Source organism: Myzus persicae, unplaced genomic scaffold (assembly GCF_001856785.1).
Source record: "Myzus persicae strain clone G006 unplaced genomic scaffold, MPER_G0061.0, whole genome shotgun sequence".
NCBI lineage: Eukaryota > Metazoa > Arthropoda > Insecta > Hemiptera > Aphididae > Myzus > Myzus persicae.
Window position 1 is genome coordinate 32,676 of NW_019103956.1, and position 27,033 is coordinate 59,708.

General features: G+C 29.3%; 5 protein-coding genes across 9 annotated transcripts; 2 read left to right on the forward strand and 3 right to left on the reverse strand.

Annotated features, from left to right (window-relative positions):
* The first annotated feature begins 932 nt into the window (after positions 1-932).
* On the forward strand, positions 933-3,207 carry LOC111036885. Of its 3 annotated transcripts, XM_022319149.1 has the most exons (5): positions 933-1,074; positions 1,161-1,210; positions 1,884-2,063; positions 2,144-2,459; positions 2,535-3,207. In XM_022319149.1, the coding sequence occupies exons 3-5, from the start codon at positions 1,921-1,923 to the stop codon at positions 3,045-3,047; spliced, it is 972 nt and encodes a 323-aa protein (XP_022174841.1). In that variant the 5' UTR covers positions 933-1,074; positions 1,161-1,210; positions 1,884-1,920; the 3' UTR covers positions 3,048-3,207. The 3 variants fall into 3 exon arrangements, with proteins under 3 accessions (XP_022174841.1, XP_022174840.1, XP_022174839.1); XM_022319148.1 differs by having other exon boundaries at positions 933-1,210; XM_022319147.1 differs by lacking the exons at positions 933-1,074; positions 1,161-1,210 and adding an exon at positions 1,229-1,561.
* On the reverse strand, positions 3,117-5,798 carry LOC111036887 (polyglutamine-binding protein 1). Of its 2 annotated transcripts, XM_022319150.1 has the most exons (7): positions 5,580-5,798; positions 5,395-5,475; positions 4,938-5,086; positions 4,684-4,859; positions 3,981-4,134; positions 3,513-3,709; positions 3,214-3,355 (listed from the first exon to the last, which is right to left on the reverse strand). In XM_022319150.1, exons 2-7 carry the CDS (start codon positions 5,456-5,458, stop codon positions 3,214-3,216), a joined length of 882 nt encoding a protein of 293 aa, XP_022174842.1. In that variant the 5' UTR covers positions 5,459-5,475; positions 5,580-5,798. The 2 variants fall into 2 exon arrangements, with proteins under 2 accessions (XP_022174843.1, XP_022174842.1); XM_022319151.1 differs by having other exon boundaries at positions 3,117-3,355; positions 5,395-5,798.
* Positions 5,799-6,123: 325 nt separating this feature from the next.
* On the forward strand, positions 6,124-8,914 carry LOC111036884 (heat shock 70 kDa protein 4). The gene has a single exon (XM_022319146.1). It carries the CDS (start codon positions 6,377-6,379, stop codon positions 8,732-8,734), a length of 2,358 nt encoding a protein of 785 aa, XP_022174838.1. The 5' UTR covers positions 6,124-6,376; the 3' UTR covers positions 8,735-8,914.
* Positions 8,915-12,488: 3,574 nt separating this feature from the next.
* On the reverse strand, positions 12,489-15,152 carry LOC111036890 (eukaryotic translation initiation factor 5A). The gene is made up of 5 exons (XM_022319155.1): positions 14,985-15,152; positions 14,660-14,781; positions 14,054-14,221; positions 12,992-13,126; positions 12,489-12,881 (listed from the first exon to the last, which is right to left on the reverse strand). The coding sequence occupies exons 2-5, from the start codon at positions 14,765-14,767 to the stop codon at positions 12,810-12,812; spliced, it is 483 nt and encodes a 160-aa protein (XP_022174847.1). The 5' UTR covers positions 14,768-14,781; positions 14,985-15,152; the 3' UTR covers positions 12,489-12,809.
* Positions 15,153-20,299: 5,147 nt separating this feature from the next.
* Positions 20,300-23,229, reverse strand: LOC111036902 (protein angel homolog 2). 2 transcript variants are annotated; one of them, XM_022319176.1, is made up of 9 exons: positions 22,938-23,229; positions 22,811-22,887; positions 22,563-22,726; positions 21,654-21,720; positions 21,250-21,556; positions 20,870-21,161; positions 20,742-20,800; positions 20,553-20,666; positions 20,300-20,461 (listed from the first exon to the last, which is right to left on the reverse strand). In XM_022319176.1, the coding sequence occupies exons 1-9, from the start codon at positions 23,030-23,032 to the stop codon at positions 20,323-20,325; spliced, it is 1,314 nt and encodes a 437-aa protein (XP_022174868.1). In that variant the 5' UTR covers positions 23,033-23,229; the 3' UTR covers positions 20,300-20,322. The 2 variants fall into 2 exon arrangements, with proteins under 2 accessions (XP_022174868.1, XP_022174867.1); XM_022319175.1 differs by having other exon boundaries at positions 22,811-22,870; positions 22,938-23,202.
* Positions 23,230-27,033: the final 3,804 nt, after the last annotated feature.

Here is a 27,033-nt window from a genome sequence, read left to right on the forward strand (position 1 = left end):
CTGTTCTGGTAAAAAAGATCTTACATCGTCGTTATGTTAGTTACAGTTATACATTTTGTAAAAGATGTTGAAAATATTTAAAACTGATTTATTGGCAACCGCCATTATTGTGCGTCTAATGATAAACGATGTTGAAAAACCGTTTTTGGTACCAAGCTATATACTTATGACTTATTTATGGTACTACAGAATAAATTTAGTTTAATCTATTCAGCTATTGTTGCCATCGTAGTGATGGTACCAATATACCGTGCCACCGAGGAGTAATCGTTACGGTGTCCTAATAATTATTACGACTTTTTACGAGTGACATATTTCAGTAAGTTCAGTTGCCTATATAAGACTCCTTTTCAATATGATATTATTAAAATATTATAATTATATAGGTATATAACGATTAACTGACATTTGTAAACAATCTATCCGTGGTCCATCCTGAAGGCCAAAGAACTTTATTTTTTATTTACCCAAGGATCTGGTGATGTTGGCTGGTTAAATTTAATGCAGGAGCAATTCTCTCCATTAAAAAACAAAAAAAAAGGTTAAGTCATAATAGGCCTTGCTGTTTAAATGGAAAATATAAAAAGGTATACCCCACTAGGATGCTTACAAGCAGGGCTCAGAACTTAATGAGCTATAAAAACAATGAAACATATACTAACGTATGCACTAAAAAAGCTCAAACACTCAGTACAATTATATGCATTGTTTTGAACATTTCTTCACGTGGTGGGGCTTTTCAAAAACTTTTTTTACATTAGCTAAATTGTTATCAACAGAACCAATTTCTATCGGTCTTACGATATGACATGAATCTATCGGTGGACATGGTTGTTGGTATTTTAGGGTGACATTGATAACAACTTTCACACCGTTAATGATTTTAAATTTGATATTCGGTTATCGGCCTAAACTCGATTTGTATCAAAGAACAAACGTTGCACCTACAGTGAAATACAGCATGCGTTGCGTTGTGCTTACTGGTTGCTACCTGCATAATATCGTATTAGAAGTAAAAATTAATAACATCACATACAACCATTGTCTACTAAACATTAAAATACTATTTACATAGTAAGTCAATAAGTGTATAATAGATATTAACTCTTCGTCTAATAATTTATCGTTTCTATTTATTCGTCAATCTACTTGTCCGTCAGTGAAGCGATTGTTTCTGGCATCATCATCGTCGATCTTCGAAATAGCCAAGGTGTGTACAGTTTTTTAATCAATCATTAATTATAAAAGTTAGTAAGAAGTTATTAAATGAAGATGATATTGCCAATAATTGATCGTATTTTATTGCTAAAACAACAACTTTTAAGAGGTATATTAATCAAACATTTTTATTGTCCTGCACAATTTCATTAATATTGCAATTAGTATTAATTTATCAACTGCCTAGAAATTGTATTATGTTATGTGTCTATTATTATAAATTTAATTTGCTGAAAAAAACCAATTAATGGTTATCAATGTTGAATACATAATCAGTTATTATGTATTTATTTTATGTTGGGGACTTATCTGCATTTGTTAAAAGTTGTTTTGCGCCATGCAGGTATTGCAATAAAAAATTTAGTATTTAACAAAACTTATATTTTTATTTTTTTATACAAGCTTAAATTGATATCATTAAAAGGCTGTTATAATCTAGCATAAAACGTTAATTTTTATCTTGTTTTCAAAATATTTTATAAATTTACTTGAACTAATGATCTGGCTCAAGCAACTACTCAGTGATTGACATTTTGATTTACATTGAGCAAAACTTAAATAAATATATGCTATTACAATGTATGCTTTTGTTTTCAAGGACTATGAGCCAGACTGACACTTTTAGTAAACTCTGTATCATATTAATTTTAAACACAATGTTACAGAAGAAAAACTTTAAAAAAAAAACAGAAATTCATCTCCATGGAACTCAAATCGGATATCGACCATCAAAACATTATTGAAGAAGTTAATGTATTCTTATTTGATATGCCCGAAAAATATTCTCTTGGGCATTGTGTCGCCAGAGATATGCGTATGAGTGCTGGCATCGCCACACATTTCAAGTTATTGAACAATAATTTTAAAGATAAAATGTCATCTGTGGTTAATATTTCAACTTATCTGATAAATAAATATGATTTAGGATGATTTTCGGAAGAGTTGGTGAACTGATGGACCAAAAACCAAATGTTGGTTCAGTAGCATATTTGCAACACAATAATAGATTTATTTACTATTTAATTACAAAGGAATGTAGCAACGGTAAACCAACATATAACAGTATAACTGCAGCAATTACAAAATTACGTGATTTCATTGTAAAACACGGTGTTAAACAATTAGCCATTCCACGTATTGGTTGTGGTCTCGATAAATTAGACTGGTCATTAGTAAGAAACATTGTTAAAAATATATTTCAAAACGCAGGATGTATAATCAAAGTTTGTCATTTTACACATGTAATTTTACATAATTTATCCTTAATAGCATGCATTTCTATAAAATAAAGTTATTCATATTTTAATTTTTTACAGAATATGTCAAAAGAGTCAGAACTTCTTCGAATTGATCATCCAAGCACTATAAAAGTTCATAAAAATATCAAAGATATAGAAAAGCGAGAATTTGAAAAACTGAACATAATACTATATTGTCGGAAAACTACTTTACCAGTGTATTGGGATCAATATTTTCAATCAGTCAATGAAAAATACTGTTTCAAGTCACAATACGATAAAGACTATCAGGTAGATCTTAAAGTTGGTCAGTGTTTACATTACAGCACAATAGAAGCTAACGTATTTGTTATTGTCACAAACAAAACTATAACAGACCATTTTTCATACCAAAACTTAGAGAAAGGACTTGTAATAATAAAAATGTTGATTGAAAAGGATCAGCAGTGGCACCCTACATTCATAATACACACAATGAATGATCATAAATTTGAAAATCTAATTAATAAAAAAATTGTATCCTTAATTTGTTCAGCATTTGTAGACTTGACTCCATGTGTAATTTTTCAAATAGAAAGTAGTAAATCTTAAACAAAATTTCTTGCCGAGTTTGAAGTTCATGGGGCATGCATAGCATAAATGAGTGATGTATGTTGAATGTATTAATTATAGCATTTATTTGTCTTATTTTATAATTTGAATTTGAAAATGTAAAGTAAAATATAAAAATTAAAGACAATATACAGTTTTTCTTATTTTATTTACGCTTAGTTTGACCCGACGTAGCTCGCAAAACTGCGCCTGGACTGGGGTATGGTCGCATTTGAAATAGTGGTCCTGAGGCTGTAGTGTCCACCCCTGACTTAGCTTCAACAGTTAGACCATCACTCCAAGAACCCCTATAAGTAAATAAACTGTTAATAAAACATATATATCCGGTAAGTATAATACCTATAAATACTAGTTCGCCAAAACTACACTCAATAATGCAATGACATAATATTTTACACATTAACAGTACATAATTGATAATACTTGATTGATACTAAATGTTACCTGGAAATATCTGAATAAGCAGCTGGATCCATTGGGTCAAGATCATTGGCTTTTGTTAATCTTCTTGGAGGATCTTTACGTTTTGGTTCACGATCATATCTCACTTCTTTGGCACGGATTTCTTGAACAGGTGGTGGCATAGGATTTTTTTTCCTTTGAATTTTTAGCCGTTCATCCTCACTATCATCACTACTACTCTATAATGACATCAAAATAAAGGATAAATTCCTAAAGCTACAAAAAGTATTTTTTTAAGTTTTTATTTATTTATGAATTCAGCTATATTTAATATTTATTCAATTTGAAAATCAAATGAATTGAATCTATAAGAGATTCTATATTTACATTGTACATAATTGTGAAAATATAAAATTAACATCAACTTATCATATATGTGTTCAGAAATAGTTTCTGATTTTACATAACAATGTACTAAAGCAATGAAGATATTAATGCTCGAATAATTACCTCAGAATCTGAAGTCTTTTTATCCATATTTTGCATTATAGCATGGCGTTCGAATCGAAATTGTGCAACAGAATCAGTAACAATTGAACGAGGGTGGCTAGGTGGTAACCAGCAAACTGAATCATTTACTACATCCCAGTAATAAAATCTGCCACTGAATGTAGACAAAATAATTATATTATATAATTTTATACATAAAATACCTAATAAATTTTTTTGAAATTAATACATTTTTTATCAATAAAAATCCTTAAAAATCTCAACAAATAATTGATTTTAATTAATTAAAATATTAAATTTTAAAACATTATTTAATAAGTAATACAAAATCACTAGTTCATAATAAACTAATAATTAAAACTGAAAACTGAACTAAATACGAATCATACAATTCATATTTATTTAATATTTATCAGTATAAACTAGAACGTACAAGTTCAAAATTAAGCGTAGTGAGGACACAGCATTGTCCTAAATTATTAAATAAGACATAAGTTTTCACAACACAACATTTAAATAAAATAGTTATATAGGTATAATAGTTTTTAATATATAGTGAAGTAATGAACTATGTTTGAATATTAATATTAAAAAAAAATAAGTACCTAACTACTTGAATTAATAATATTTTTATTTACATTTTTTGGAATCTATAGGTTTTAAAAGTGTTTTAAGGGCAACAAGTAAATAAAATATTACTTACGTTCCAGGATCATACACTTCATGCCAATTTTTAGGTAAAGGAAACTTTTCTAACATAGCATTTCTAGACTTTAAATATCCATTCCTTGGTCGTTTAATACCATTTCTCCACCGCTGTTCACAAAATTTGGTGCACTCATGATATACATTTGACTTGTTTGGACAACCATGATGACCCTATTGCATACAATTAGACATAACTACTTTAGTTATAAACATTTAATTGAATTTGACAATGAAATCACTAAAAATTACTTTAAATTTATCCAATATTTTAGGATCTGGTTTATCATTTTCTTCATCACTATCTTGTGAATCTGAACCAGAGTTATCATTTGTATCATCAATATCATCATAACATTCCGCAATTACTTCTTCTTCAACTTCTTTTGTATTATTCTTTGCTAAAGTTATGATAAAAATATTAATAATAAAGAATAAAAAATAAATAATAAATATAACTTCATACATATTATTATATACAATTGTATACAATATTTGGGCATGTAATATAATACAATAATATATTTCAACATTTATTTCAAACACATTTAACATATTCATTATGTCAAAACATGAATTATGAATGACTTATACATATAGGAAAACCTAGACTTAAATATTATTTTTTGATTAAGGATTTTGTAACCTTCCCTCAAATAATAGTGCTTATAATATAACATAATAATAATATTTGATGTACACATTTTACCTTCGTTTTCGGTGAGTATTCCACGGGTGGCCAACTTTTTAACCAGAGCTGGAGGCAAAGGCATTGTGTATAGTTTTTAATCTATAGCATTAAACAATTTAATATTATTATCAAACAAAAATTATGATTTTAGAAATTAATTGATTCTAAAAGAATTGGTTTTTGTTTTCGACTTCTCTCCTCACCACAAGATAATTATAATTATTGAATAGGTAACTGAATTCCGATCGTCGACAAATTAAAGTTTTATTATATTAAATATCAAATACGTGACTATTGTCAAGTATTGTAGGCCATGATCACGGAATAAGCATATATTTTGCATAAACTATACAATATAATATGTCTATTTACTTTTTGTTTACATACCACAGAATAGATTATATATAATTTTAATTTATAACCCTATATAATATATATACGTCTGCGGTTATGATAACACTCATTATCAATATTCATTAAACCATTTAAACAGAGTAAGCGCTGATAACCTAGAAAATACAATTTTGGATTTTTTTTAAATACCTCCAAAATTAGATACTTAAAATTTTTTGAAAATAAATCAATTAAAATTCGACGATTTTGAAACAAAATGATTTACTTTATTTTGTCAAAAAATAATTGTCGCGTAAATTTTTTTTTCGTTAACCATTGGCGGGACGTTTGCCTCCCTGCGGCGGATCACCCTAAGCCGCCCGATCGTCCCCTCCACCCGGCACAAAACTGTTTGTCATCCGACGAGTCGAACGTTCTAGAATATTCCCTCGATCGATTCACATTTGCCGGCTCTCCGAATCGCGTGTGCAGTGCCAAGCAATAAGTCTGTATACTATACTAGGTTATCAATCAAATCATCTTTTGACCGCGTTCCGATTACCGCACAAAAGCCGATCATTTTTTTATTTCTCGTCCACGGCACGCTCACACCCACCGATCAACAAATCCACGTGATTATTCTTTACCATACCGTTTCCTCACGTCAATGGCCGCAATGTCCGTAATAGGTATAGACTTCGGGAACGAATCGTGTTATGTGGCCGTTGCTCGGGCCGGTGGCATCGAAACGATCGCCAACGATTATAGCCTGCGGGCCACGCCATCATGCGTGGCCTTCAGTCCCAGGAACCGCATCATCGGAGTGGCCGCCAAAAATCAAATGGTCACCAACATGAAGAACACGGTGCACGGCTTCAAGCGATTGCTGGGCCGGTCCATCGACGATCCGTTCGTCAAACAGGAGCTCAAACACCTGAATTTTGGTGTGGTCAAGGGTGACAACAACAAGATTGGTATCAACGTCAACTACCTCAATGAACAACAAACGTTTAGCGTGGAGCAGATCACGGGCATGTTGCTGACCAAACTCAAAGAGATATCCGAGATAACTCTCAAGACAAAGGTAAATGATTGTGTTATTTCAGTTCCTTCTTATTTCACAAACGCCGAGCGCAAGGCACTGCTCGACTCGGCGTCCATCGCTGGACTCAATGTCCTGCGCATGTTCAACGAGACCTCCGCCACAGCACTGTCCTATGGTATCTACAAACAAGACCTGCCTAACCCCGAAGAAAAGCCGCGGAACGTTGTATTCGTTGACTGTGGTTATACTTCCCTTCAAGTTTTCATCTGTGCATTCAACAAAGGCAAACTGAAGATGTTGGCCAGTACGTTTGACTCTCAATTGGGCGGTAGAGAATTTGATTTCATTTTAGCTGAGCACTTCAGCAAAGACTTCAAGACCCGTTATAACATTGATCCTAGAACCAATGCCAGAGCGTTTTTGAGATTGTTGACTGAAGTTGAAAAAATAAAGAAACAAATGTCAGCTAATTCCACCAAGTTGCCAATGAACATTGAGTGTTTCATGGATGACAAAGATGTGCATGCAGATATTAAAAGAGCAGAATTTGAAGAATTAGCCATGTATTTATTCAATAGAGTTGAGGTCACATTAGATCAGTGCCTTAAGGATTCCAAGCTAAGTAAAGATGACATTTATTCTGTAGAAATTGTTGGCGGTTCCAGTCGTATTCCTTATATTAAGAACTTAATAGAAAAAATTTTCGGCAAGACACCTAGCACTACTTTGAATCAAGATGAGGCTGTGGCACGAGGATGTGCTTTACAATGTGCAATGCTGTCACCAGCTGTAAGAGTAAGAGATTTCAGTGTGACCGATATTCAAAGTTTTCCCATTGAACTCCTCTGGGATCCATCAGACAACTCAGATGATGGCCGTGCTGAAGTATTCCCTAAAAATCATGCTGTTCCATTTTCAAAAATGCTGTCATTTTACAGATTAGCTCCATTTACTGTCAAAGCTCATTATTCCGGTCCTATTCCTTATGCAGATAGTTACATTGGTCAATTCACAGTTCGTGATGTCAAACCAACAGCAGACGGGGCAAGCCAAAAAGTCAAAGTTAAAGCCAGGATTAATTTACATGGCATATTCAGCATAAGTAGTGCCACACTTTTAGAGAAGGCTGAATTAGTTGAAGAAACTCCACCTTCTGAACCGATGGAATCAAATGAAAGTGAACCCCAGCCAACAGAACCTGAAGAGAAGAAAGAAGAAAAGAAAAAATCTGTAACAAAGACCATTGATTTACGTATTGAATCATTGACTCACGGTTATTCGACCATGGATTTAAATAACTATATTGAACAAGAAGGTAAAATGGTAGCATCTGATCGTCAAGAAAAGGAAAGAATTGATGTCCGTAACAGCCTAGAAGAATACATTTATGACATGAGAAGTCGAGTATCTAGTGAAGAAGACTTAGCTCCTTATATTGTAGATGCTGACAGACAAAAAATTGTTCAACAATTAGAAGAGCTGGAAGCTTGGTTGTACGATGAAGGGGAAGAATGTATTAAAAATATTTATACCGAAAAATTGGATTTGTTAAAAATGGTTGGTGAACCAATCAAGAGACGTAAAGTGGAATACACAACTTTCCCATCCGTAAAAGATCAAGCTGTTCAATTAATTTCAAAAGCTGAGAGAGATATTGATGCATTTCATAAAGGAAGTGAGCAGTTTAACCATTTAGACAGTGCTGAAGTAGAAAAATTGGCCGAAACCCTTAATAATGCTAAAAGTTGGTTGGAAGAAAAGTCGGTCAAAGTAACTGCATCTCCTTTATATAAAGACATTCCGATCAAGTTAGATGAGTTTGTTAGAGAGAAACATAGTATAGAAGAGAATGTAAGCAAAGTTTTATACAAACCAAAGCCTGCACCCAAAGTGGAACCACCTCCACCCAAGGAAGAAGAGAAAAAAGAAACAGAACCAATGGAAACTGAACAGCCAGTTGAAAACGGCAAAGACGCCTGAATATGTTTTTTTTAACACTTTTTTTTTTCTATTGTTTAATATATTTAACTTTTTTATTTCAAAAATGTCACCTTTATATTTATATAATGTTTGTATTCACAAATATGAAATAATTTTGTAAGCAACACATGTGTATTACAGTTTTAATAGATGGAAAAAACAAATTTACTAGAACAATAATAGGAATATTATCTTTCATTATTTTCCTTGTCCTGTGTTAACTATTAATTAACTAACTTTGATTAAAGAAAGTAAAAAATTGTTCTTCATGTTTAATGATAATTAATAAACTGTATTAATCTGTTTAATATCATTATTGTTAACAGCCGATGTACCTTAGTTAAAATTAATTCATTAATCTTTAACTGTGTCCCATATTACTGAAAATATAATTAAATGTTATCATTTACAATCATTAGGTTGTTAATTTAATTTTTATGTATTTGTGTCGATTCATTTCTAATAAGTATATGAACTAGAACTTAAGAATCACTAGTTTTAAATATTTTATGAATATTAAATACTTAGATGGCATAATATGTTTTGTGGTCCAATCACATTAAAATATTATAATCATATAGTATACTTATTACTGAATCCTTAAATCCACCAAAACCACAAGAGGTGAATTATTATACTATAAATTATTAAAGTATGACTATACGACTCCAAGTTCCAGTAGGGAATGAGAACTTGACTTGATGAACAAGCACAATTATCCTAGGGAGCAGTGTGAAGTTAAACCTAAAAATCAATAGCTAGAGATGGATCTAGTTATTATAGATTAATGCTGAGTTGCATTAACAATCACTAAACATTTAACATATCAATAGTGAGCTAAGGATCCTTTAAACATGATTTAGTAGCCCATAATTGGTCCATTAAATTTTATTGGGCCGTTAAATTAATAATTTTTCATGCAACCGGCCTAAGAGTATAAAATATGAACATTTCAACTGACTCATCAAATGTTGGTAATAGTGACTTCTACAAATCTAGATGGCTGTTAAATTGTTATAAACTGTTCTACAGTAATGAATAGTATACATATACCTAGGACTTATCTGTAAGCACTCAGCTGGGAGCGTTTTATGTTTCTAAATTATAATTTATATAATTCATTTTGATAACTACTAAATACCGAGATTCCTGGACTGAGCATAGATGAGAGTATTCTCAGCTTTAAACTTTCGATTATTCTCGACCAAAACAGTCAAGAGTTTGATGAGTTTAAAACGTCACTGTTTTAACCTTAAACACGTGTCCTTACTATATATGTAAGTAAGCGATTTAGGCTTAATAATTAAACTATGAACTACGTCCAACAGGCAACAATTGCTATATTTTATTATATACTTAGGTAATACATCAAATTATGTCAGTATTAACTAACTATAAGCACAAATTGTGGTTTTTCATCCAGTGTCCTATGGATTATGACTTCTCGTTATTTGCGCTCCTGTGAATTGCTTTAAGTCCCATTGAAATAAGCTGAACGTGCGATCATTCTGCCAACAACCATTATAATTACAACTGGCTACATATACTCGCCTTTAACACCATGAATACCATATTATACCAGTAGCCAGTAGGTAATAAATAAGTAAAAATTTGTATAGGCAAGTTTAAAAATATGAAGTACGAAAAACAGGACATTATGGTTATCGTACTAAAAGTATTATTACAATATTTTTACCCAGCATATTATAATATATTTAGATATGGAATTATTAAATTTATTATTTCGTGATTCGTGTCCCGTTAGGGCAGTCATCGCCAATCGGCCGGACGGAGCCGACGTACCAGTGTACCACGTAATATAAAATATTAACAGATTAAGTGGGAGGACGACGTTAAAAATATTAGAAGCATGGCGATAACTAAGCAGTAAGCACGGAAAACAAAAAAATCATTTATATAATACAATACTACGTCATCCTTACACCTTCCAACTACCAGGCGCATTGCACATAATGCTAACGCTCACAGTGCAAAAGAACCCAAATTAGCCACTATATATACCCATGGTCGGAAATTAATTAAATTTTCAGGGAGATACTTACATTTTTAACATCAATGTGAGCAAGGAGTTCGTAAATCCTACACAAGGGACAACTAAAAATTGTTTTCACTATTTATTATATTTTTTTGGTGGGGTGGGGGGGCTAAGCAATGGGCGTCCTTATGGGATGGCAAGACGGGAACCTTGCCCTCCCTGGAATTTTCAATCCATTTGGATTTTTTTTCAAACATATTATCTACTAATCATTATGTCCATTTTTAATTACCTTTGCCCTCTCCCTCCCCCAGAAACACGCCTGGGGACGCCCATGGGATAAGACCCACCCCTGATTTCCACATATAAGTATATAATATATACGAAAAATAAAATAAGTGTACTTAATTTTAAAAAGTTGTAATAAAACATTTCTCCCCAACAAAACTGTTACTTATTTTTAATAATTATCACACATACAAGGAGTTTTGGTCACTAAATACCTATAAAAGGTATTATGTACTTCATTATTGGTTCAAATTGTAGTAGGCATCAATAATAATTACATTTTTTAAAACTATTTGGTCATACAAATAGATAATTAAGAACAAATAAATACGATAACTGATCAGATGAACATATATACTGCTAAGTGCTAATGCAAATCAACTGTGAAAACGAATGAAAAAAATACAACAGAAATCAAAAAGTTCTATTTATAATTATTTAAAAACGTTTAGGTTTTTATAAAAAATTTGTACCACAAGATACAAGAAAACTTCCAATAATAATTTCTTTAATAACAATTTTTAAGCTAAAATATGTAAGAATTTTCTCCTATAATATAAGTTGTTTAAAAAGGTAAAACAAGTACAAGATTTCATATAAATTATAATAGCTGATGTAATTATGTTAACAAGAAAAATTGTAATTATATTAGTAACCACGTATCTATATATAAATGCAAGTCCTTTCTAACAAAATATTGATTTATTTTTTTTAAAACTTTCAGCAAAATAAAATTTGAGTATTTAAATAATGAATTTAGGTACATATTACATATTATATATACAAATTTTGATATTATAATAAGTACTTGTTAAATTTTTTATGAATTTATTCTTATCTAATTATATATGTATCATTATATTATACCAAATGCTTGTCTTATAAGTCATAGCTAGATTATATAATAAATTACCTTCAAACAGAAGTCTTAAATCTCATTAAAAGTATTTAAATTGCATAAAATAATCTACACGTGTTATCAGTTATAAAACCTATATTATTCAAATTAATTTATTGTGAATACGCTTTCAATTAAAAAAAAAATAATGAATTTAACACCTCAAGAAATTTTTATTAGTGGTGCCTTATTGGATTTAAAACATTTTATTCTATTAATATAATCCAGCTTTTAAACAATTATTAAAATAAATAATATATTTCTATTTTATTTATACATAATAAAATGTTTCATAGTAATGAATATTGTTGTTTTTTTGAAAAATACTGAACAGTATTAAAGTTATCAATATTTAATTTATTAACGATCCATTTTTAGAAACATACTTGAATTAATATTTAATAAGTGAACTTATTAGTTATTAAATACTTAGTACTAATGTATAGACTATTGGTTGGAAAATTTAAAATGATTATTAACTTTTACAAAGTAAATCTTTTAGTTATTGCATTAGGAAAGAAAAAAGGGAAAAAGGAAAATAATATGAAGAAACATAATTAGAATTCAATAAATTAACATTAGTGACTTGGTTATTTATATTTCAAAATCTGGTTTAACCCATAGTTCATACTTTAACAACTTTTTAAAAAGTAAAAACAATGTTTATTTTCTCTTAATATAAATACCATAATATTTTTAATTATTATAGTGTAAATAATCTGAAGACTGATAGATTGTTTAATTACATTATTAAAAACAGTTTACAAGTAATTATCATTTTTCTAGGGTTTAATTATTAAAAAGAGAATTTGAAAATTGTTTAGCCACTAAGAAAAAAAAAAAAATATTAAAAGAAATGTTTTGCTCGTATGACGTTTTGTCATTTATGAGCATTATTTGTCCAAAGCTGTGTTTGTCTTAATGGCAATCACACATTCTTCGCCACAGGATTTCAATACAGTACACTGAAAATACAGAATGCATATTGTTATTATATGTATACTTAGAAAATCACTTGCTAATAATTGTAAATAATAAATAGAATAGATCATATGCATATTTATTGTTTCCTTACCAAAAGCTCTTTTCCGGCATCGTATTCATTTTTCAATTGTTGACCAATTTCAGCTTCAGGAATCTTCAAGTCTTCACGCAAATCACCATTGTCAGACATCAAACATAAATAGCCATCATCTGATATATCAGTCAACTAATTTAAACAGATAAGTACATTTTATAATGTATTGTTCAAAATTTAAGTTCCTTTACAACATACTAATATATTTCTAATTAATAACTGTAAAATACTTCAAATTTTAGATTTAAAACCTAAATAAAAAAATTATATATCTTTTTAGGTATGATTGTAAAATATTTTAAAGCATATAACTTTGGGTAAAGCTCATTAAACTTCACTATATCTATACATAGATGCACATTTTAGCATAATCAAAAAAAAAATTTTAATTGTCCCTTTATAGATGTTTATATTTATGAATAATCTGAAGTCTCGCTATGAGTATAAATTGATTATTTATTTTTAAGTATAAGTATTAAAACTAAGTTACAGGGTGGAGGATGCAAAATAATCAAAGACGTATAAAATGCAATCTTTTCATAACATTGTCATAGGAAAATAACAAATACACTCTCTACATAACAAATTTAACATTACACATAAATTTAAAATAAAAAACTGTATACTCTCTCTGTTCGCAATCTTAGTCGGCATCAAGCTTGTGTGCATTGGAATTTTTTCATTCTAGTTGAAAGGTTCTGATGGGGATAGTGTCTATACCCGAGGTACAATCTCATTTCAAAGAGATACTATGAAAAAGCTTAACACTTCTAAACAATTCCATTTTATTCAAATATTGTATTCAAACTCACTAACTTAAAACTTATCCTTAAAAATTATTATCAATTCCTTGTTGACACAAAAAGTATAATTATTGTTATGATCTCCTAAAATAATAATAAATTAACATACATAGTAGAAAGTGCCATCAATAGGTGGCTTCTCTGATTACTTTTCTGCCAGTTTTTTATCCAACTATCATATATATATAGAAAAAAAGATCATGGAGGGTTTACTTTTGTATACAACAATTTAATATTTCATTGGTAAATTAATTACCTGATAATCTTCACGTTTAACAAATGGAACATCCATATTGTGAGTTGACGGACATATATCTTCATATTTCTTACCAGAAAATATATCTAGGCCAACTAAATGGACCTTAGCATGTCCGTGCTTACCAGTCTTTGAAGTGGACATATCCACAATTTTGCACGGGCGAGCCTTTAAAAAAATGTAATTCATATTAATAAACATATATGCACAAATACAAATAATAGATATATAAGCTTCAAAACATTTTAATGACTATGTTATAATGTCATAGGAAAATTAAAATGTTTAAATTTCAAATGTTCAACAATAATTACAAAAAATTGTTGAATGCTTAAATAATTACTTATAAATATAATATGCATGTAAGTATATTAAATTTACTCAAATAAATATTTATCATTGAAATAAAAAGCAACAGATGCATACATGATTAAGTGAAAGTATCAATGTAAATTCTACATGAGGTAAAAATTAATTTTACTAATACGTACATTTGATTAAAAAATTTGAGTTCAAATTTTTTAATTTAAAATAATTAACGAATGGATTAATTAACATATAAGAAAATAGTAAATAATACATAGTTTGTGCGGTGTAAAGCATTACTTTTAACATAACGAAACCATTCTTTCGCAAAGCTGAACATTGCATGGGGTATGTGGTTGAAGCACCAGAGTCTCCGGTATCAAAGTGAGTATCTTCGATGTCAGCCATTATTCAAAATAGAACTACAAACACAAAGAAATCTAAATTACACACAGAAAAATTCGTTTGAAAAATTATTCAGTGGTGATTTGCAGTCAGCAGTATGCCAGTATTGATGACATCCTGTTAACAGAATTTAACCTAAAAAACCTCGTGAGTTGTTTTGTGCAGCTAACCAGTAACTTTAGACGAGCGAACACGTAAAATGTAAATACGTTTTACTTACTTTGTTAACAGAACGAATAACAAAATGAACTATACTACTTAAAAATATAAGCTAAAAAAAAAGAGAAATATAGAAAAGCTAAGGATTCTTTTTTAATTCAAAAAAAAGTACTGAGCCTTTGATTTGGGCGACACAACAGCAAAAAAAGAGACAGACGCACAGACGATAAGTCGGCAATATTTTGGTGTGATTACCACCACCAAGGAATCAACGATGTGTAATCATGGAGGATAAACTACGCGTTCCCGGCAAACAACATTCAAATAAATCCAATAACATCTACTATAATGTCAAAAAATTATTAATATTTTTTTTTAATGTCACTCATGAGTCGATGACTTTTTTGAAAATGTTGACGTGTGATATATTGTGATATTTGAATGAGTCATTTTGTGTTATTTCATTTCATTTGACAATGCAAGTACAAACGATACACCTAAAGGTATAATAGGTCCATCGTCCATGATAATAGGTTTAAGAGATAATGTAGACTATGGTCATTTGAAAATTATAGTAATTAATACTTTATATTTTGTAAAAATTGTTTAAATTTAAATTTGGCTAAAGAGTGTAGTTCAAATATCTGTTCATCCAAAATAATTATAAAATGCTACATTTATTATTTTCAGTGAAAACGATTTCTGCAACTAAAGTGAAAGAAAATTTTCAACAATGCGTTGAATAAATATTTATAAAAAGCCAACTATTTTTAACAATCAATTCTTTTAGTAGTCTATTATTGTTATTAAAAGATATTTATTGAATGTTCTAAATAAATAAGACATTAAAAAAGAACTCCAATACCGAGTAGAGGCTTATTAAAGTGTACAATGACTATAGTGTACTATTATTATGTTACCCAAATCAATTCTTTAATTTTCACTTTTATCATAAGAAAATTCAAAACTTGAATTTGTCACTAGAATAATATATTTTAATAATTTAATGTCCAACTCATTCCACATTTCTACTTTTTTATGATTACACATACTATAACAAGAAAATAAAATATTGATTGATTTACACTTTTAACGATTTTTTAAACCTGTCTTGCGAGGATGTAAAGGCAGAGCCTTATTCACTGAAGATTAAAATGGCATAGGGCGGAAGCCCCTCTAAATTTAAAGTCTAGTTACACTACACCTATATCGTAACCTAATTTAATGTATAATAATATATACAAGTCAATATCTTGGAGTGCAGGGTCCTCCGGATTTCCAAATCTCTCACAACCGAAATTGTTTAGAAGTACAATTTTAGCAGTAAACTTTATTTATTGACTATGGCATCATGAATAATTTTATATTTTCGTACCTATACTGGCTGTCAGGCTATTATTCTACCTATCTAAATCATAGCCATAAACAATCCGGGAGTTGAAAAAAATGTAATTTCCTCATTTCGGCAACAATTAATATTTTTCACAAATGTCGGTACCTATAGATTTAGGGTACCTACTTTTAAATATTAAGCTTTACGACTAATCCAGTATATCAAAGGTGTTAAGATTTTAAATAACATCTGGGAATCATTTTTATTTTTTTAAAACAGTTTTTTTAATTTGGGTACTATTATTAAATTCATATCCACAATCAACTCTCAATAATTCAAAACTTCCATGATCGAAACTTGCAGTAATTTGAAGTAATTGCTAGTTCTGTCGTTCCCTTAAAAATCTCTAGGTAATTCGAATAATAACCATGCATTTAAGTACACTAGGTAATTCATACTAAAATTTTAGGGAACATTAGCCGTCAACAAAAATAAATTTTGTATAATCTTTAATTTACATTACAATTGTGTATAAAATTAGCTTATTATTTGTGATAACTATCGAATTATTATTTTAGGTAGGTACGAATTTTTTTTTCTTAACTCAGTAAATCGAATTATATTTATTCCCTCTTGATATTTTTAACCACTCAGCAATTCAAACTCTCGATAATATTCATAAGTTATAAGACTTTCATAAGTCCCACCAACTTCGAATTATCCAGAGTCGACTGTATTTCTATTCTCATCTTTATAGTTGGTTGGTCTAAGGTATCTACTATAATTTAAAAAAAAACTTATGGTAAATCGTAACCAAAAATATTTAGAAATGGTTGAGAAACAATTCACCTTACCTAAGTACTCACTGTAAATAATCAATAGATAGTCACTATAAAATAGTACCTACTACGGTAACCGGATAAAAAAAGCCACCCGCAAAAAAACCACCGATAATAAAGACCCGGATATATTTTTGTACCCAAACATTTTTTTACAATTTAAGAATATAATATTTAAAAAAAAAAATTAAAATAACCTTGTTGTGTAAGCAATAGCTGTCAAATATTCATCTATAGTCCGGTGTATAGTTTTCTGATCTATGGTCAGGTGTGTTAAGCCATCACTACCTATACATTTTAAATATTTTCCTTGCATGTTTTAATAAGTTTTTTTTTTGTTATTTAAATTGCCTATTGCAAATTGGACTAACTTTGTATTGTCAGAAAACAACTCTAACCTCATTTTTTAAATTAACATCCAAATAGAAGGATGATGATTGTAACCTACTAATTTGGAAAACGGATGGTTCCACACTTCGATTTGGTTGTTGGTTCGATGGCCATTATCAAGGGTAGTTTGATGGACATTCCATATTGATGGTGGATAGAGTGGTCAGTGGTGGACTGGTGGAATATTTCGAAGTCTGATATCATTATTCGTATTATATTAAACAATTCTGTAAGACCCATGGACATACGTAGTATCAAAATAATATACCAAATTTGTTGCCTCTGGAGACATAATTGTTCTTATATTTCTGTCAACCTATAATAATATTTCTATAATATTAATGTATTATAGACACAATCACACAGTATATTGTTCGATTTCCATCCAGACATTTATGTTCCAAATTATTGTCTACATGATATGAATACCAAAACACCAATAATTAGGTATATATAGATAATAAGATTAAGATACGGCGATAAGATTAGTTCAATTATTAGTGAAAAATGATCAGACAATATAGTGTAGCAATTTAGTATAGCCTACTAATAATAATATACTATTAGGGGGAATTAAAATGTGTCGCGTAAAAAGACACGTATTCAGGTATTTTCTTTATATAGTTTAATTTTCAAAATATTTCGCTTATTTTTAGCTATAACCCTTTTAAATTATATTAATTGTATATTTGTATTACATTTTAAAATAAATAATAGTACATTGTAGCACGACATTTGGAGTATATTGTTTTTGTACAAAAATAAACCCACGTCTTTTTTATCCTAGATCCATCTACTACTACCCCTATGTCCATATTATAATACTTGAGTGCTAAATAATTTTTAGTTGTACTTTGATGCATACAAATTGGTAAAGTATTTTACTAAGTGTTCTCTCAATCTTGTAAATTCTTGTTATGTACTCGACTAAAATTACTTATTGTACCTATTTTTTTTTTTATTTTTTTTACAAGATATTCCTAGCTTGCGCTATCTATGCCTAGAAATATTGTACTTTATGCGTATTGTGTATAGATTGAATTTATATTTTTAATAAAAAAAAACTCACCGTCATCACCACTCAACTTATTTTTATAATCTTACAGATTATATTATTATGAAGTGAAAAATAAAAATGAGCAGAGTGGAGTAGCATGTGCATAAATTGGAGGGATGGCTTAGCCTTCACAAAATATATTGCTATGGACTGCCGTCCCACGTTAGACCTTGGTAGAGGCATTGATTATAAATAGACTATTTATAATCAACGGTAGAGGTAATTTCGGGGTAACCCTAACATAACTGCGACAGTATAATGAATTGTTAATGTGTTAATTGATATTCCTTCCCCAAATTTTTAAATCATGTTTATGGGAATGGGAACTATCCCTCAAAATGTTGGTCCATTACTCCGCTCACCTAAACTATAAACATTTTAAAGATATGATATGACTACTGACTAGTCCAGATTTTTAGGTTAAAAAATATAGATACTGGTTTGTCCCGACATCCAGACCTAACCGGCCTAATGGGGTAACAAAAAACGTAGGTAGAGGTACTGACAGAAATTTTTTCTCTTACATGGCGACATTTATGTGGCGATTAATACTAAACATTAGTGATCCGTTTAACACCATCTTATAAGATATAGCAGAACTTTGGGAATCACAGAAACCATCATTTTTAACAAATATTTTTTAATTTATCACTGTTTTAAAAGTATTATTATTCCATTTTTCAATTTTAATTTTCTAAATATTATATCAATATGCTTAACATCAAATTTTTAGATTAATATCAATAAATTATTTTATATTTATACGATGTATTTATTGTTATATGGATGGTGGGGCTATAACAAACCAGTTCCAAATTCTCTAAAACAATATATAAATAATCTCCTTATTTTCCCTTAAATATTAGAATAATATGCAAAAATAACCAATAAAAATACATACATGCATATATGAACAAATAAGTTACTTTTTCTTTATAGAATTACAAATTATTATACTATACTTGGTAATATTGATACATAGTAAGTATAACAATACTTGCATTGCAAAAAAAAAAAAAAAATTATTATTTTACTTTATTATTTATGAAAAAAACTATTTGAAAAGGTAGGTCTCATACTTAAAATTACAATGATAATTGTAAAGCAAAATATCTAAGTATTTTTTCAAACAATTAATAAAATATTCCAAAATAGACTACAAAAACTAGATATTTAAATATTTCTTAAACTTCAACAATTTTTTTTTCTTGTTGTCTGTATTTAACATCACCATTTTTTATTCGTATAAAATTGAATAATATGCTAATTTTAATGATAACCTAAATACCTAAAAATCTGGACTCCGAAGTACTGAAATACTCAAACATGATATTCTACTATCTATAAATATGAAATTAAAAATATATGCTGTCATGAATATCAGTAAAAAAACTTAAATATTTTATTTCCAAAATCTCATTTAGTAATAAATTAAGAACTGTGATGGTTCTAGATTTCAAAGTGATTAACACACTTATAAAACTTATAATTTAACACCTATTTAGCTTTATTATAAAATATTCTGTCAATTAATCATGAGCATACAATTATAAGTTATTATCAACAACTGCTATTTAAGAATGCTTTTTAACGAATAAATTAATTTTTAATTTCTATCTTTGGTAATTAAAAATAACTCAAGAAGTTGTTAAAACTGAATTTCATACATTTAGATTTGATAATTTGAATAAGTAATTATGTACTCAATGAAGGAATCTTAAAACATATTATTGAAAAATAAAAAACAATATCACACATTGGAGATCAAATACTAAAAGTATTATTTTATTCGATAGCTAAATTTAGCATATAGTGGTAGATGATCGGACGGAGATACTCTGTTTGGCATTGCTAATATTGGCTGGCATTCAGTAACATTTGGAAGCTTCATATAAGTTCTCAGTTTTAAATTTGTATTGCTATAACCATTAATAAAATTAATAAATTATTTTAGATGTTTTAGTAATATAAAATATAAGGATAATGCTTGTCATAAATGTATTATCTTACGTGTAAAATATGTAATCTACAATAGTCCATTGATCATGATATGTAGAACAGCTATTATTGTTATTATATACAGAAGAAAACTTAAGATTATGATACACGTTTCCAGTCCCAAATCTAAAAAATAATTTATTTATTAAAATTTAAAACTATTGTAATATTTAAATATATATAATAATTAAATTTAAATACTTGAATTCTGATGAAGACAATGATAATAGTTGTTCATTTTTCCTTTCACTATGATGTAGCTGACATAATCCAAAAAAATTTATGTATTATTAGTGGTTAAGAAAATATGGTTAATCTATTTAAGTCACCTTTGAATAAAGACCATCATTAATTTGTCGCTTGTGATTATTTTTTTTTCTTAGCTCTAAAATGTCCGAATGCTGACTAGATTCAGTGATGCCTAAACTCTTTGGAATAAGTTCATTTCCCATATTATATCTTCCACTTTGATTATTTTGAGACCAAAGCGTTGGTTTTTGTAAATTACTGTAGAATAGAGCACCATTGATTAAAAAATCATAAACAGGAGTATTAGGTTCCAAGTTGAAATCCCCAGTCAATATTATTGGATGGTATTCAGGAATATTCTGATCACCAACTCTACGCAAGAAATAAATTTAAAAATATAGTGATCATTAGAAATTAGAAATTAGAATACAAATGAATAAATAATGTGAATCTGAATTACTTCTTGTGCCCTTTATATGAAACACGCTCAATTTCAGCTAGTAATAAATGTACTTGTGCCAACTTAATATCATGCCTTTTTTTGTTGTACAAGATATGTGTAGTTGAAACAATTATATTTTCTGCTTCATTTTTCCGTGGTGACAATCTCAACACAATACCAACATTATCTCGATCTAATACATTTATTCCTGGTTGATTGTATTCTACAGTGACCTTTTCTTTTAATATAAACTTGTCATTTCTGTAATAGATAGCACAACCATCACAATGAATACGAGTTCGTTTTTTATAGACACCATTGTACCCTAAATAGAAAGAAAGCAATTTTATAATTTATTATCATTGGCATCTATATTATATTTAACAGTTTTTTTTTTTTATTTATCATAAAAGGTAATTTACCTAAATCTGATAATTTCTTAAAGAACCAATTTAAATGAGATTCTTGAACTTCTTGAAAACAAATTATCTAGAACAAAAAATGTGTAATATAAGCTATGATTAAATAAAAGTTATTTATATTGCATTAAGTATGAATATGTTTTCATGTAGTAGTTTATGTGAGTACTTTTTCTCAATAATCCATAATATAACAGATCTTACTTTCAGAATAATCCATTTTACTCAATTATTTTTAATGCTATAGTGAATAGTCTTATTGTCAAATTTAAAGGTAAGAATATTAACTAGGGTCTCAAATAGAATTATTTTGAAATTTAAATATTGAAGCAAGTTTAAGTGAAAAGCATTCCTTATAAGGATTCCTCTTATGTCAGGTTCAAAAGAAAACTACATTAGGTTCTAAATAATATTTTTACCTTTAAATGGTATAATAGTAGCCAATAGAACAATTCACTATACTACTAGAATAATACTTTAAAATAAATTACATAATTCTGGACATAAAATGATTGTATTAGGTGTTGGTAACACAGAGAAAACATGTGCGGGTAAGAAGTTATCTTAAGAGGTTATGGATAATGGATCAACAATTTAAACTACATATTATGGCAACAATGCAAAATATGAATTTATTAAAATGTAACCATTTAACTTACTAGTAGTATTTATTATGAATATGCAATTATATTTTATATTAAATTTAATTAATAATAATGTATATAGAAACATTATAAAGCTACACGGTATGGTTGAGTGACTTTCCCCCAAACCACTTGTATGAAATACCAGTACATTGCTAAAATAAAATATGTTAATTGTTTATGTATACTTATATATTATACCATATTAACATATAACAAAAAATGAAAACTATGTCTTTTAATTATATGACAATAGTACAATACTTACATCTGCATTAAATTGTTTTATTTCGTTTAACAAAAGTTGCCTTCGATAGTCCCAGTTCAACACACGGGCATCAGACCAATCATATAAAAATGCATTTTTTTCTAGCAACTCTTGAGCCAGTATATTATATGAAAGCAAGCTAAAATTAAAGGACTTGTATCTAGCTAAAGTATAAGAACAAAGTAAAAAAAATATTAAAGACTATATAGTAACTACAAGGTAAGAAATTGTAAATTTTTGTAACTTACTATCATGGTTTAAGTGCACAAAAGGTCTAACATAATTAATGTAATCCTTCATGTTTGGGCCTGAAAATTGTTTGTTTCTAATTAAGAGATGGTAGATGAATGTTTTTTAAATATAGAAGAGACTTACTGCATAACTGTTGTGGAAAGATGGCATGCAAAATTAGCAATTGGACATAAACGACACAACAGACATATTTTATTAAATTCTTTTGTAATATACATATAAGTGACAAAAAAGACATAAATACTATAGCAAAAATATTTGAATGTTCATATAAATTAATTATGAACACTTAAATATTAATTTTAGATTTAGAACATAATATAAAAAATACAACTAACGTACAAGTATTATAAAATACAGGTAGTACTTTGGTACCATTTATAATATCTGGATCATTATTTAAGATAGTACTATCTGAATGTAAAACATTATCAATTAGCAGTCTATAATTGGCTACGTGATAACAATAAAAACTGATAAAACCAAATTATAAAAAAAAAACTAACCCACTTGGTGAAATAAACAAAATAATATATTAAATAATAAATATTATGAACTATTTTCATACTACATTACTAGTATTTGCTACCCATATGGCCGCGATTTGTTCATAATCATTGGGAAACAATGAAACGGCAAACTTAGTCCGCGAGTCGCAACGAAATATTCAAGTATTGAATAGCTGATATAATATATTAATATGTATTAAATTATTTAATGCTGACTAGTAACTTAGGGTGGCCATTCTTCCCTGGTTTCCCGGGACGTTACTGGTTTAGGAATCCATGTCCCGACGTCCCGACAAAGGTTCTCGGGACACCGATTTGTACTGGCTTAGGACTTTCGCACTGTAAGGTCCCGGAAAATAAAATCGTTTTATAATTTTACTTACTCGGCTAGTCGGTTATCGATTTTATTTTGAACAAATCCTAATTCCTAATGATCTAATTGTAAATTAGTCGTCAACGATCGTCTGAATGTAAGACAATCACAGTTATAAACATTTTCTAAATTAAACCAACCTGCTACCTTTTCAATCGGGAATTTTGAGTACCTACTATGATTACGAAAATAATATTATTATATATTAAACAGAATGGATAGTTTATACAGTAGTCAGTAATTTGCTGACAATACAAGTAGTATGCTAGTGCGAAGTAGCGAAATACTTTATAGTGTCGTATTTTTATATTGTTCATTATTTTACGTAGTGACTATGCTACCTAAAAGACTGACATTTTAACGAAAAATTGCACAATGATTTCCCATTATTATTAAAAATGTATTTCTTTTTTATACATTTTGGTGTCCCGGGTTTCTTAAAATTAAATCTGGCCAACTATTCTAGGTTATATCTTTAAGACTTTATAGTTGTTTGATTGTTTCCACTTCCTCATTTCCTGTGTATTTAGGAATATGTCATTTAGCCATGCCGCATAGTCGACATGGTTTCCAGACTTCCAGTATATTTATGATTCTAAACACTAGTAATATATAGTGGTCTGTGGTGTGACTTATGAAACGGACTATAATGTTTGATGTGCACGGTGGCACATTTAATCATTTAATGTACTCATGAGACCGTGTTAATATGTTAGTACTACGGACTAGTATATTATCTTAGTCCATACTTGACTTAGTACCGAGTTATAGAGAAGATATCTTCTCTACATCACGATTTGTGGTTAGTACCTACTGAACTACGTTCTTTTTTTTAATGAACCACGGTTCTACGAGGGGACACTACGATTAGGATTGTCCTACCTCTCGTATCCGTATCGTTCCTAACATTAAGGCAGACTCTTGTAAATATAATTGAAAGTTCTACGCTCTATTCTTCGTTATTGGTAGCATCAGATCATTAATACCATCCAGCTCGAAATTACCTTGTATAATCCGTGTGTTCCTAAATTCATCAGATTGGTCAGCCGCTGGAGGGGAGGTAATCAAGCCGATTGACTTATCAGCAATCTGCTATTCTAAAGGATGGACTGAAATGAAACCCGATGGATTTGATAACAATATACAAAAGTTTAGGAACACACGGAATGTCTTCTAGCGCATGGCTCACCCCCTGGTCTCTAGTCTCCGCCACCTGTGATCTGTCGCACCCGAAAAGAGTATACTCTGCATCGTCAACGTGAGTGTGTGTGTGGGGGGAGGGGGGAGAGGCTGAACTCCTAAAGAACGTTGCCGTGAATTTCCAGTATAATGCTACAGGAGATTTTTTTCTAGTCAGGGCTGAACTTAAGGGTCTCAGGGCCTCAAGGCAGCTACTAAAGAAGGGCCCTTTTAAATATATATTAATAAAAACTGCTTTTAATTTGTATATATTCAACATACTAATAGATAAAACAAATATTATATACACTACCATTATCATAATTATAAAATAAATATATGTTTATAAATTAAACATAAAAGAACAGATTTATAAAAAAATGATAAACAAATTTGTACACTACGAGCTTTTTGTTCTGTAAATAATAGTGGTCATTTTGGTCGATCAATTATAAATAATCAGTATTATTCAGTGTTTACAAAATAAAATTTAAATAAAACACAAATTGATTACTATAATCTTATTATTTTATTAATATATTATAATAGTTTATATTGCTACTATAGTCTATAAACTCTAAGATGAACTGGATATATTTAACTAACATGCAGACTTAAATATATCGTATAATTTTTAAAGTTAAAATCGTTTTGTAGGTGTAATATGAGAATAAATTATTACTGATTTATATTATGAACAGCTATATTATTGTACTTACGTAATTTATCAGTTGACACTTGACACCAACACGATCGGAGTGTAAATGAAAATTAAATCGTAATAAGTAATAACTAATAATCGTACCCCTGGCTTTCAAAACAAATTATTTATAATTTTATGTATCGTAGACTATTGGTTTCGAATTTTCTATGTAATGATAAAGATAACGCCGTGTACCAGCTGAACCGATTTTGCATGCGGGCTGGCGAGCGGGCGACGCGATAATAATTATTCACTATTTTAAGAATTATTGGGATGTCTTGACTCTTGAGTGTCTTGACTGGATGAAAAATACCCCGGCGAGCGGACGATAACAATATTGCTCGCACCGAAAAAAAAATGTTTTGTCTTTTCGGCTTTTGGTTAACACCACGCAATATATTTATTTATGTTTATATACGGTTCCATAAAACTAAAACACAACATAATAATATTAATTTCTAAATTACTTCCTCTCATTAATATTCTATATTATATACAAACTCTTTTCCGGGTTAATCAATTTATGAGTGTGATACCTTTTTTTTTGGTGTGTGTTTCCCTGAGGGCCCAAGGAAAGCAAGGGCTCCTAGGCAGCTAGGCCCCTAGGCCTAGTTTGCCTAGACGGAAGTTCGGCCCTGTTTCTAGTGTGGCGATTTTTACGGATATCATTATTTTATACTTTTATAGTTTATTCAATTGGAACGATTTATTATTTTTTGTTAAATGAATTAAATTGGACACTAATAAGTATATTTGAATGATTCATAAAAATAAAAAAGAGAAAATCATGACGAATATAAAACTATAACAATTTTTTTTGGGAATTAAGTAGTTTACCAAAAATAAAAATAAAAATGCATCGCTAATAGTTATATTATCAATTATCATATGATGGCTACCCGGTGCCCCCCATATATTTATTATTTTCATTCCGATCAAACATTCAGTCCGTATTAGTCACAAACTGTAAATTACAAATTCCAATTTGTACCTTTCAGTACTTCCATAGTATTATAAAAGATAAAACGTAGTAGGTACCTATACGTAAATACGTAATACGAGAGTCAAATAATTGTATATAATACCGACAAGGAGCCTATTTAAGAAAAGAGAAGAGAATGGCTTACTCTCTTATGTGGTTCAATTAGCTTATATAGGCTCACTGGGTTTGCCCCTCGATTAAAGATATATTTTAATAACCAAATATTATATTTTAAAAACAGGAAGCTCTGTATAGAAACTTGCTGGTGACATATAGTGCTCCACAGTGTATCTATAGTATTTGGTTTAACCTTAGAATAGATTAAATTAAAAACATTTAATATATTTTGTAGTTTAACCATCAACCTTGTACTACACTACTACTAGACAAGCAATGAGTGATGCATGGAAAGCGTAACAATATAGAGAGCGATTTTTGGTTACTCAATTACTCGTACGCACGGTAATGCAGGG

What these genes read in the sequence shown, in the direction of transcription:
- LOC111036885 (XM_022319147.1), top strand. Translation starts at nt 1,500, where the DNA reads ATGTATTTATTTTATGTTGGGGACTTATCTGCATTTGTTAAAAGTTGT. An exon ending in AGTTGTTTTGCGCCATGCAG is followed by an intron (nt 1,562 to 1,883) that starts GTATTGCAATAA and finishes ACAATGTTACAG; the next exon opens with AAGAAAAACTTTAAAAAAAA. An exon ending in AAGTTTGTCATTTTACACAT is followed by an intron (nt 2,460 to 2,534) that starts GTAATTTTACAT and finishes AATTTTTTACAG; the next exon opens with AATATGTCAAAAGAGTCAGA.
- LOC111036887 (XM_022319151.1), bottom strand. Translation starts at nt 5,458, where the DNA reads ATGCCTTTGCCTCCAGCTCTGGTTAAAAAGTTGGCCACCCGTGGAATA. An exon ending in AAAAGACTTCAGATTCTGAG is followed by an intron (nt 3,710 to 3,980) that starts GTAATTATTCGA and finishes ATGTCATTATAG; the next exon opens with AGTAGTAGTGATGATAGTGA. An exon ending in GCTTATTCAGATATTTCCAG is followed by an intron (nt 3,356 to 3,512) that starts GTAACATTTAGT and finishes ATTTACTTATAG; the next exon opens with GGGTTCTTGGAGTGATGGTC.
- LOC111036884 (XM_022319146.1), top strand. Translation starts at nt 6,377, where the DNA reads ATGGCCGCAATGTCCGTAATAGGTATAGACTTCGGGAACGAATCGTGT.
- LOC111036890 (XM_022319155.1), bottom strand. Translation starts at nt 14,767, where the DNA reads ATGGCTGACATCGAAGATACTCACTTTGATACCGGAGACTCTGGTGCT. An exon ending in TTAAACGTGAAGATTATCAG is followed by an intron (nt 13,127 to 14,053) that starts GTAATTAATTTA and finishes TGTTTAAATTAG; the next exon opens with TTGACTGATATATCAGATGA. An exon ending in ATGCCGGAAAAGAGCTTTTG is followed by an intron (nt 12,882 to 12,991) that starts GTAAGGAAACAA and finishes CTGTATTTTCAG; the next exon opens with TGTACTGTATTGAAATCCTG.
- LOC111036902 (XM_022319175.1), bottom strand. Translation starts at nt 23,052, where the DNA reads ATGTCTTTTTTGTCACTTATATGTATATTACAAAAGAATTTAATAAAA. An exon ending in ATGATGGTCTTTATTCAAAG is followed by an intron (nt 20,801 to 20,869) that starts GTGACTTAAATA and finishes GGATTATGTCAG; the next exon opens with CTACATCATAGTGAAAGGAA. An exon ending in TTGTCTTCATCAGAATTCAA is followed by an intron (nt 20,667 to 20,741) that starts GTATTTAAATTT and finishes ATTATTTTTTAG; the next exon opens with ATTTGGGACTGGAAACGTGT.